Below are 12,481 nucleotides of genomic sequence, written 5' to 3' on the forward strand. Positions count from 1 at the left end.
AATTGAAAAGGGAACAATCTAGTAAAGGTCACACACTCTACAAGAAACGTATATGAGATATTAATATATATTTGTGTCTCCTATGTAAATCAAGAACACTAAAACATAAAAATATACTAGGAATGAAAATATTTAGAGTTAGAAAGGAAAAGTCTTTTATCTCATATATGAGGAAAAGAAACAATTTTTAAAAACTAAAAAGAAGGAAAATCTTTTTTCTATTATTTTTATAACATTGAATATATAAATTAATAATTACAAAATTTAAAAATGTTGCTATCAAAAGCCTTTCCAAAACGGTTTCATACTTCAGTACATTATAGATGAATCGAATATTTGTATTTGTTTTTAGATTTTTTTATCTTACATTTATTATTTTTATAAATAATTCAAGGCAGGAAACATATGTACTGCTTCATCTTTGTCCTATTTTCACAACTCTCTGTCCAAATCTTAATTTTAGTTTGTCTCATTTTTACGTCAGTTAAACTTTGCTTTAAAATTTATACAATTCTTTGTATACATGTTTCTTAAAGCATTATTTTTTTAACATAATCTCACTTAATGTACCCTCCACATGGAATTTCCAGTAACATAAAGCTTTTTAATGTCATACTGTCTCTAATACGCATACTGTTGCCCTCATCTTCACCTGAAATTTACATTTAAAATATAGCTGCATTTTGGTTTGAAAGCATATTTTTCATGTTTAGATTAACATTTAAATTAAACACTTTCTCCCTATCCATATCAGCAAATGATGTCTTCAACATTTTGTCCAAGTGATAGTTATTTTGGCAAGGCAGAAACTGCTAGAAGCAATTCTACTCTTCTGTCATAAAAAAAGATGTGCTGCATATTCATCTTAAATTTATTCAGATATGTTGCCCCAGAAAACAGCTTCACTTTGCATTTTTGTTCCTGTATGCTTTGCCTAAAAACCAATGAATAGATGGACATAAAACTATTTTTCATTGTTAGTATTATTAGTAATATTTCTTTAATTTTTTAATTTTTTCTATACTTTTTTCCATCAGCTTATAAACCTGGAAAACTATAAAATAATATTTTATTTTATACCTACTGTTTTCTATGTTAAATATTATTGTTTTATCTTAGAATATATTCATTATCTCTTAAAGCATTTGCATAACAGGTAAAAGATCTAGAAGTACAAACAAAAATATTTTTTAGAATTAAAAATTGCAATAGTAATAAATACAATAACATAAATAGAAATAAATAAATACAATAACATAAATAGAAATAAAACAATATGAATGAGAAGTGGTAAGAATGAAACACAAAGAAGAAAAAACTAAGTAGGGACAGAGACAAACCAATTATGCAATGTTAAAAATTCTGTCTGAAAATAAATGAATCATTCAAATGGTTTTGTGACATAAGAATATAGGTGATCAGAAATATTGGAAACAAAATTGTAAAAAGAAATATAGAATGTGCCAAACACATATTCCCTGTGCCAAACCTCTCTTTCATTTCCACAGCCATGGGATGCATTATACTGTATGAATAATAGAGCATCTTCCTTCTCAAATGACATGGTACTTCACATCATTCTGAACATCACTCCTTTGTTTCTGTTTAAAATAAAACTTAACAGCGAAAAAAATAATAATATCTGGCAGTAGAAAGGAAATGTTCTAATTAGTACTGGATAAAGAATATAATGTGGAAAAAAAAGAACTGTGGGCCATGACTCTAAACAACATTCCCACTGACATCAACTATTGCTGTGTATGGAAATAAAAACTACTTTGAGTCTAATTCAGAACTTTAGCAACTCTTTCCAAGGGTTATATCTGTTGCAGTGCATATGATCCAGTTTACTGAAATAAAATGGCAATGGTTAGTTAGATGTTAATCTTATGAAATCTGTTTATCTGATTTCATAACACTGTCACACTTCTTTTGTGGGTCCCGAAGAATCGTGTGTTCGGTTTTATAATTGAAGTTTGTTTCTAATTACTATTTTCTTCTTTTCATTGCTGTTTTAGTACTTTTGGTGTAGTTTTTCTTCCACATAACATCATGCCAAACATTTCTTCTGTATTTTTCTGCAATTTTTTTGTCTTGCAGTTGGAAGAAAATATTGAACCATGCTGTGGATTCGGTCAGCTCTTTTTTAAATTAAAAAGGCATTTTTAAAACCAATAGAAAGAAGGATCTTTCTGGCAGCAAGATGACAGTGTGAGTTAATAAAAAGCAAAAGTGTTCTAATCCTGGAATAAGATTTATGAGTCAGATTCAAATGAAGAGAGTGCTATAAGGTAGAGCATTGAGGAACAACAACAACAAAAATCTCTCACCAATTAATTCTGCCAAATGAATGAGAGGTCTAAGCAAGGATAAGACAACTAGAATGATTAAGGTATTTTAAACGTTCTCTGCTATGTTCAATAAGGTGACAAAAAGAAAACAATAGGGAAATCATGATAAAAAATAGATCAAAATTACTTTATTGTTTACATATTTGTTTAACAAATGGCAGGCTATTGAAAAAATGATATGTGCATGCTTGCAACTTTAACAGTGCCAAAAATTTCCTCTCAATGATTCCATCCTAAGTAAATCAGCCTTACCCAAGTGGCGTACAATCTGATGCCCAGGGCCACACATAAATTTTTGGTATAGCGCTCAAAAATACCCCCTATTGCTACCAAATTGAAAAGTTTAATAGGATAGCAGGGGGATGTTATTAAATATATCACCAAAGAATTAATACTAAACACATTTATATAAATGTAAAATCAAATCAATTTAGGTTTTGCTCTGCTTACTACTTTTGACAATTCTGGCACAACATCTGAAGGACAGCTAAGGGTTCATATAAGGTTCTGTCAATATGTTATGGCTGAAGCACAGTTAAGTATTAAATTCAGGTGACAGAATTTGGACCCCTTCCAGGGGATCTGTAAGGTGTGGTCAAAAGATAATTGCCATGATGATATGATCGAAACTCATCCATTTTTGTTTTATTCTGTCACATGTCAGAATCCCCCAAAGCAGGGTTGAATTTGGTAAAATCTCCCAGAGACCTGAAACAGATAGCTAGAACTAAATATTGCAGAACTAAATATATATACTTTAAAAATTATAATAAATTTGATACTCTCTAACCTTTGAAACTGATTCCCAAATTGATATTTCTCTTGGGTTAAGATGAAGCATGCTCTTTTCTCATGTTTCTCTCTGTGTTACTAATCTGGCCTGTCATTTTCCATATTTGCTTTTAAGTGGCATTTGCCTGCACTCCTACTACTAACAAAAAACTGATATTAAGTGTATGCATGAACATCTTGTTTTCCATTATGCAATTATATTTTCAGCTGTCAGAAACCTTCTTAGTTTCTCACACTTCAACTGCAATGCAAGAAAAGGCAACCTGGTAAGTTTCCATTTTGCTTGGATACGAAACCTAGGAAAAATGCTGTTTGTATAGGAGGTGCATATGTACCAGAAACACTTTCAGTATTAATAAAATATCACTGATAACAACAACATTTAAATGAGACGGAAAAACAAAATCTATTTTGTAGGGAAAGGAATCTTCGGGGAAAATAGAAATTAACTGTTGATATATATGTATGTATGTATGTATGTATGTATGTATGCATGTGTATGTGTGTGTGTATGTATGTATATATGCCTTATGTAAAACAGTGGAACAGGTTTTCTCAAATTGGCTTAGTTTGGCTTGTTGAATTCACATGTATGACAGCAATCAAATTGGCTTAATTTGGCTTGTTGAATTCACACGTATGACAGCAATCTGGTCAAAATAAGAAAGGAGTACATGAATCTACCTAAAATAATGTCAGTGCACAGGGATTTTTTTAAAAAAAGAAAAATGAATACATACATTTAGCTGTCACTTTGTACCCGCCCAGAGGAGGTTCATGTCCTTCCACAGCGTCAAAGCCAGCTGATACTAATACAAAGTCAGGGTTGAACTCAGAAGTGATTGGCATAATCACTGTCCTGAAGATAAAACAAGCAAGCAGTTAGGTTATTTTATTGAAAATACCAATTAGAATGATACCACAATTATACATTAGCTACCCATTATATAACCATTTCCATGATCAAGGTTTTCTCTCTCTCTCTCTCTCTCTCTCTCTTTCTCTCTCTCTGTGTGTGTGTGTATGTGTGTGTGTGTGTGTGTTTGTGTGTGTGTGTGTCACTCATTCTATACTTTCTAAGAATTTTTAAAAGAGAAAAAGTATGATTTCTAGGTATATGTCAGAGCATCTAACATTACATACACATCTGGGCCTATTTTACCCCGTTGGCTATAAAGATTGATTCTTAAAGGAAGTGACTAATGGATTACAAGGAGAACTCTGAAGTCTTAGTGGAAATCAAGATTGCTCCAGGTAGTGCGAACGTGGTGTAAATTGGAACTATAAAATTCTTGCGGGGTGGAGGGAATGTTTGCATTTCAAGTTTCTCCCCTCTGTTCTTCATTTTTTTTAAAAAAAAATGAAGAGCAGAGGGTGACTCTCTTGGTAAGGAAAGAAAGAAGAAAAGGAGAGAACGTAAAATCATGTAATCAAAGCCAGGCAACATTGTCAGAATTTTTCCAAGGTCATGCCTTGCAGGAATTTGACAACCACAACCCAGGAACAACACCCCCTGCTGGCTTTAGCAGGACATTTCGATGCGTTCTACATTTCGTGGATCTATTAACTTTTCTCTTTCCAGTGTTTTTTTATATTAAGGGCTGGATATGATACTCTTTATTTATCTCTGTACAGCTTCTACAAGCGGAATATCTAATATCTCAAAAAGTGCCTTTAAAATAATAGGGTTTTGTTGTGTATTGAATTTTCATTGGGGTTTAATTTCATGCTATTTTAAAGAATGACTTGGATTTACTATAAATGTTTTAATATTTTTTCTTATTTGTAGAAGACATTGAAAATTTGCCTCTTAAAATTTTGACAACAGGAACAAGAACATGTAAGTCATTTATTACCATTTGCTTTATATGTGTGTGGGTGTTTATATAAAATTTGTGTGTGTGTGTAGGTGTAGTTGCAATTAATCTATTTTAAAGTTCTTTGAACTGATATACATTATGTTTTTCTACATTTTTACTCCTTTAAAATTATGAACAGGAACATCTTATCTTACCCATCCATCTAATAGCTTTTATTTTACTTCATCAAAGCTATTATGGAACTGCTTCCTTCTTTCAAAGCAAATAAATTAATAACCCTCTAGCATGTTCTTGGGAATCTGATAAGACACACAGACATACACAGACATACTCACACAGAGAGAGGGGGGAAGAGAAAGGGAGGAAGAGAAGGAGGGAGGGAAGGAAGAACACATAAACACACACACACACACAGCGAGACACACAGAGAGAGAGGCAGAGACAACCTCTCCAATGAATATGAAGTGTAGTTTAGGGAATGTTATCTAGAAAATAGTTATGGGATGGTTTTCAGTCACTGTGAAAATATCAAGCATATATTTTCTCTAAATGGCATCCGTGTGAGACTTTTTTAAAAAACAATATTTATTAATTTATTCATAATAGTGTTTCATTTCTATTGCAGACTTTTATTTTTTCAAGATTTATTCTTGTCAAATTATATTTAAGAGAGAATTTCAACCCATTACTAAGTAGATTAGGCTGAAAGCCAGTGATTTGCATCAAGCACTTGTTTGGTTTATAAACGGGACTTCTAAAACTAGTCTGACACTTCAAATACTGTAACTACACTTATTCTGCATATGAGGGCACACATATACATGTATGCACATGCACACACACACACACACACACACACACACAATGGCTTTCCAGGAACAGTTTAAATTGTGATAAAATATATCAATATAAAGTAATCAATCAGCCTCCTTTCCAAGATATATAGTGAGTTTCACTTTTTATCTTTTAAATGGATCCTTTAACCACCTTATTAATTGAACTGAGCCTTGTTTTTGCTGGGCTGCAGATTTATTGAGCAAATGGCAGTTAGGCTGGTGGTTGATTCTCAATACTGATTAGATAATTTCAAGGTTAGTTTATATTCTACAAACTTCTTGGATTTAAACTTTTCCTCATTTTGCAGCACTTGTTAAAAGTGATGAAGTAAATAATTATGTATGAAGAATTTCTTTGGTGAAAGAATTCCACTACTAAAGAAGCCGTTATAAAAATACTGTTTAAAAAATTGCTCAGATTGCCAAAGACCCAATTTATGTAAAGCATATACATTATATTTATTTTCAGTGAAGAAGCTGCAGGAAAGACAAGTAGAATAAACCAGTACATCCATGTAGAATTCAGCCTAATATGACTATGCAGTTTGGGAAAGCTATATGCCTAAAAGGGTGGAAGAAGTTCTCATTTCCAGTGTTTGAGTGTTCCACGGGGATGGGGCCACAGCGGAAAATACACTTCTTGAACCCACCTGCTGGAATTCCTTAATAGATGGGATCCATAGCAGGCCTCTTACACTGGCCCGCTTTCCCAAGAAGAGACTGAGTGATCTTGAACAGAGCTGTTGGGCAACATTCTACAGATACAATAAGATTGGAGAAATAGTGATGTTTCACCACTCTTATTGTAACGAGGTAGGCCTTAATTGTGACTCTGATCCTTGTCCAGTTGAATTCGTTCTTATTTTTTCTCCAACAGTGCTCTTGCTGTTTTTGGTCCTTTTCAGCACCCTTAGGTCCTCTGTAAACCATGGGGAGTTTCAGGACTGATGGCAAGGTGCACAGGTGTTATCATGTTTAAGGCCTTGGCAGCTTTCTGATTCCAGACTATGGCCAAAGCTTCCATAGGGGTTATCCCCAGCTCCTTATGAAACTCAAGGGGGTCCATTAGTCACCAAGGGTAGATCATTTGAATAGATCCTACTTCCCTGCTGAACTGGAAAATCTCATAGCCACCAGGGTATGATCTGACCATGACAGAGGGAATAATGACATATACTTTCATCTGGCTAGCTTTTGAAATTTTTTGGTTTTACTATTTCATAACTATATTAGATAGTTCATCCTTGTTGCTCTTTTTTCACATGGAAAGAATTTGGAAGTTGTGTCATAAATTGATTCTTTAGAACTCATAGCTTCTAAGAAGAATTGATGATTGCAGATTTTGTTTTCTTCCATGTAAGGCAAAAGAAAACAAAATGAAAAAAAAGCAAAAAATAATAACATAGACATTTATTTCCACATACAAAGGAATCTAGAGCAGGAACATGTTGACACTATAAAGATTATACATGGCTGCCATATCCAGCAATATTGTCCTTCCTGAGTCTCAGTGTTATTACAAATATCTCTGTGAAACAATGACACATTTTTCTGAAAATAAAAACATTATTTTTTTCCCAAAAGGAACCAGTTTAAAAAGCCATCAGGGCACAATGCATTAGCCAAAAACAGACCAAGATGACAAAACGCTGTACTCCAAGTGCCAGTAGAACTAAAGTGCTAAATTCTTCAGGGCAAACGTAAAGAAATACAATAGTGATTGCAGACATGAACATTTTGGAAATGAAGCGCACAGCTCTCAGTGAGAAGCTCCCACTATACATCACTCTGCATTTATAAGATTGCTCAATATTTGTAACGAAAAAATTGTTTGGGGATTGTTAAAACACTAAAAATAGAGGATATATACATATATGTGTGTGTGTGTGTGTGTGTATGTGTGTGTGTGTACGTGTGTGTGTAGATAGATAAATAGATAGATAGATATAGAGAGAAGTTTGATAATGATGATGATAGATAGGTAAATAGATACTGCAGAGAGATTATATATATATATATGTTTTCTGAGGTTTTCGCGGGTGTTTGTATGTAGGTCTTTGGTTGTTCGGGTTTTCTCCCACGTAAAATTGGAAGTGTCTTGGCGACGTTTCGACGAAGTCCCATTCGTCATCTTCAGCCTGGTGTTTTCAGCTTCGTGCTTCGAGCAGCAATGTGTGGTCTTAGCTGTTTCTTCCTTTTAACTGCCAGTGGGGGTATGAACTGATTGGGTGGGAGCTTTGCTGTGTTCTGATTGGGTGGAGGTGTGTTCTGATTGGTTAGGGGCTTGGCTGTGCTCTGATTGGCTGTGGGGTTGGCTGTGCTCTGATTGGCTGGGGGGTTGGCTGTGCTCTGATTGGCTGGGGGAGTGTTCTGTTTGGTTGTGCTCAGGTTAGTCTGAGTTGCAGGGGGTTTAAGATTTTGGGCTGCCTTGCTATATTTTGGCTTCACATTCGTGGTCGTGCCTCATCTTCATGGAGGGTGTCAGTTTGCTTCATGTATGGATTGGAGGGGTTTAAAGTGGCTAATGATGCAGCTGTGGTCTGGCTTCTGGTTTGTGTTCGTGCCTCATCATTGGTGTGGCTTTGGGTTTGCTTTTTGCATGGATGTGTGGTGGTGACATCCTGTGTGGTTTTTGTGAGTATGGGTCTGGTATCATTTTTTGTGTTAGGGAGTCATTTGTCAATAAGGGCAGGTTTCCAAATGGCTGGTAGGCAGGAGGTATCATCTCGCTTGTTCATGCTTTGTGGGCGTTTTTCTATCTCGATGGCTTCTCTGATTATTCTGTTATTAAAGTGCTCTGATTGGATGGGGGGGTTGGCTGTGCTCTGATTGGATGGGGGGTTGGCTGGGCTCTGATTGGCTGGGGGAGTGTTCTGTTTGGGTAGGGGCTTTGTTGTGCTCAGGTTAGTCTGAGTTGCAGGGGGATTTAAGATGGTGGGCTGCATTGCTATTTTTTGGCTTCGCGTTCGTGGTCATGCCTCATCTTCATGGTGGGTGTCAGTTTGCTTCATGTATGGATTGGAGGGGTTTAAAGTGGCTAATGATGCAGCTGTGGTCTGGCTTCTTGTTTGTGGTCGTGCCTCATCATCAATGTGGCTTTGGGTTTGCTTTTTGTGTGGATGTGTGGTGGTGACATCCTGTGTGGTTTTAGTGAGTGTGGGTCTGGTGAAGCAAACTGACACCCACCATGAAGATGAGGCAGTATAAACAAAACTGTTCAATATAAAACCACTTAGCTTTTGTTGGCCAAACTGCTGATATTGTCAGAGTAAAAGTAAAGGATCTGGGAGTTTACTTATATGGAGTCCTCAACGCATAGACCTATTACCTGCTTACCAGATACTCAGAGGTTGGGAGGGACAGCACCGTAACTCACGACGAATGCAACCACCCTATTCCTTGCAGGATCAGAAGCGTGGCTGTAGATGAAACAACTGCAACCTCCAGGGAGGACAATGAATCTGTAGCGCGCCCTGAATTCAACTCTGGGATGGATGTTTAGGCTTGGTTAGAAGAAAGGGGGGATGGGATCAAAGAGCAAAAATGGCTGGATAATCAGTCTTTGGGAGTTTGCACATGTGCTAAGGGAGCGACTATGGGCAGAGGAATAGCTTGGGAAGTCGCCAATATGCTGATAGGTGTGGGACAACTAGGAGCATTACGGCTGATCGAAGCAAATGAAGCAGTGACTCGCTCAAGGAACAGGGCGCAGAAGCAGCTGGCCAAATAAGTAAACTCCCAGATTCTTTATTTTCACTCTGACAATGTCGGCAGTTTGGTCAATGAAAGCTAAGTGATTTTATATTAAACAGTTTTGTTTATACTTTTATCCTGGTGCTCGATTTCTTTTGTTTTTCTAACACACACACACACACAGGATTTGTGTTTTTAATGCAATTAAAGACATATATATATATATATATATATATATATATATATATATATATATATATTTTCTGAGGTTTTCGCGGGTATTTGTATGTAGGTCTTTGGTTGTTCGGGTTTTCTCCCGCGTAAAATTGGAAGTGTCTTGGCAACGTTTCGATGAAGTCTCATTCGTCATCTTCAGGCTGGTGTTTTCAGCTTCGTGCTTTGAACAGCAATGTGTGGTCTTAGCTGTTTCTTCCTTTTAACTGCCAGTGGGGGTATGAACTGATTGGGTGGGAGCTTGGCTGTGTTCTGATTGGGTGGAGGTGTGTTCTGAATGGTTAGGGGCTTGGCTGTGCTCTGAGTGGCTGGGGGAGTGTTCTGTTTGGTTGTGCTCAGGTTAGTCTGAGTTGCAGAGAGGTTTAAGATTTTGGGCTGCCTTGCTATTTTTTGGCTTCGCGTTTTATTTAGCCCTTTGCTCTGATGATGTTAACAGGTTGTTAACGAAAGCTCAGCAGTTAATTAAAAAAAGCCTTTTATCCTACATCCCAGAGCTCTTTATTTTTATCTTTATATATATATATATATATATATATATATATATATATATATATATATATATATATATATATATGTCTTTGGTCATTCGGGTTTTCTCCCGCGTCAAATTGGAAGTGTCCAATTAGACGCGGGAGAAAACCCGAATGACCAAAGACCTACATACAAACACAAACACCCGTGAAAACCTCAGAAAACATATATATATATATATATATATATATATATATATATATATATATATATGTGTGTGTGTGTGTGTGTGTGTGTGTGTGTGTGTGTGTGTGTGTCTTTAATTGCACAAGTGAGATCATAAGAATATAAAAATGCTCCTGTTACATAAAACAAATATAAATTCTGTTAAAATCCAGCATTCTACAATATCCAGTTAGAATCCAATATTCTGTAGTATTGAGTTTTCTCAGTGGAATATTTGTTATTTCCACATGTATAAAAATATCTCCTGTCTTTGTTATGATTCATCATTCTTAATCCTGTATAAACAATTTAAAAAACATGTTCATATTCAGTATTTCAACAGGCACAACTATCTTTAAAAGCACTTTGCGGAACCAGATTTTAGAAATCAACCAAAAAGAAGTAATGAAGGATTGAACTAGCTAACAACGCTGTTAGGACTCTTTCAATTAATAAATAGTTCACAAAACTAAAGTTTTTCATATATTTAAAATCGATTACATTCAGTTTAAATGTAAATTAAATCAAATTCCATTTTTGTTCTGATCCAGTCTTCATTATAGTGGCCCAAACCATTGCTTATGAAACCTATCACCATGCTCTCAGGTTCCAATGTTATGCATTCTTGTCCAGTGAAAAGCTGTTAAAGGACACTTTTTCTGTTTTGAAGACATTTTATATTTATAAATTAACCCACTTTAATTGAAGTCCAACTTCAATTAAAATATACAGAATATAAAAACATAAAAGGATAAGCAGAAGTTAATTCACTGTCCCTGCAAAACAAAAGGCATAGTAGATTTCTGTTCAAATAATATGATAAATGCTTTCTTAGTTGCCCTACCAATGTCAATCTGCCAAAAATAGATAAATTCAACTTTAGTTTTTCCATTTTTTTAATGGACTATAGAAAAGTACACTGAAGACATTTTAATCTTGGTTATTTTTTTTCTTTTATTTATTTTTTGTTAGTTATATTAGAGACGCAAATAGAAAGAGCTAGTTCTTTCCCAAACAATATTTTATTTTATTTTATATTTACTTTTGGAAGTTACTTCCCAAGCCAATTTTTTATTTTAGGCTCTTTCCCCTATGCTTTCTTTTACCCTTGTCCTTGAAGTAATGTTCATGTTATTCCAATCAGAACAGGCAAGTTCATAGGAATGATGTCCTAATAAAAAGCAAGATATGTTGTTGAGATACCATAGTTCTTCTTCTTAATGCTAGTTTTGTCCGTATTAGCAAGTATGTGTGACTCTTCACACAGAAAGTCAAATGAATAAAAACATGTGCTAATGTCAGTTCTGGTTTTATTACTTGTTGTACCTTTAAGCCACATTAGCTACCATTTGTTTTGTAAGCAGTGTCCTCATTACCTCTTATTATTTCATGTTCATTGCAGTGAACAAAAATAGGCAGATAGACAGCTAGAGCTCTCACTCAGATAAAGTAATCTTTGAAAGTACATATATGATCTGAAAAAGAAAGCTAAGGTATTTTGAAATATATATTTTTGTTAGTATTTCCTCTGCTCATATTTTAGAATCTCTATTAATAAATGAATTTCAAAGCTGAAAATGACTGAATTAAGCTAAAAAATGGAATTCTAATATAGTTCTAAACAATGGTTTAATTTATCAGAGTTGTTTGGATTCACACCTAACAGTATTCAACAAATCATTTATAATAATTTACACACAATGTACTAAACCAAAAGTGATCAACTGATATTGTAGTTTAGTATAACAGTAATTAAGCATATTTTACAAAGCATAAAAGTTGCTTTGTAAAATATTATCAAAAGTCTCCCCCAATCTAGTATCTTACTTTGGATCACAACACCCTGATCTCTAATTAGCAGTACCAAAATTATTGTCACAGAAGAAATAATGATGTCTTCATTTTAAACCCTTGGGTTGTTATCCTAAAATGAAATTACCATCTATATTCTTTGCTATTTTGTGTGCATTGCAGTTAAACTGTGATGCAGTAAATTCCTAACAATGAAAATGTCCTATAATTATATATTTCTACATCACTTGACTTCAACCACAATCCT

At 34.7% G+C, this 12,481-nt stretch overlaps 2 protein-coding genes across 12 annotated transcripts in view; one reads left to right on the forward strand and one right to left on the reverse strand.

Moving 5' to 3' along the window:
• Positions 1 to 12,481, forward strand: part of TWIST1 (twist family bHLH transcription factor 1) — a 170,857-nt gene that overhangs the window by 116,832 nt on the left and 41,544 nt on the right. For 3 of the 5 annotated variants that reach the window (XR_005555385.1, XR_005555384.1, XR_005555387.1), the window contains exons 3-4: positions 2,101 to 2,211; positions 4,933 to 4,983. The gene's annotated coding sequence lies outside the window, so the exon portion shown is untranslated. The remainder of the gene's footprint in view (positions 1 to 2,100; positions 2,212 to 4,932; positions 4,984 to 12,481) is intronic. The other 2 variants (XR_005555386.1, XR_005555388.1) reach the window with 1 other exon arrangement.
• The window catches only part of HDAC9 (histone deacetylase 9), a 347,135-nt gene that overhangs the window by 45,986 nt on the left and 288,668 nt on the right, over positions 1 to 12,481 (reverse strand). For all 7 annotated transcript variants that reach the window (XM_039332526.1, XM_039332546.1, XM_039332536.1 and 4 more), the window contains one exon: positions 3,884 to 4,002. In XM_039332526.1, coding sequence (XP_039188460.1) covers positions 3,884 to 4,002 — 119 coding nt within the window. The remainder of the gene's footprint in view (positions 1 to 3,883; positions 4,003 to 12,481) is intronic.

This window comes from Crotalus tigris, unplaced genomic scaffold, assembly GCF_016545835.1.
Source record: "Crotalus tigris isolate CLP2741 ecotype Arizona unplaced genomic scaffold, ASM1654583v1 scf7180000017624.2573661763:2888555, whole genome shotgun sequence".
NCBI classification, from domain to species: domain Eukaryota; kingdom Metazoa; phylum Chordata; class Lepidosauria; order Squamata; family Viperidae; genus Crotalus; species Crotalus tigris.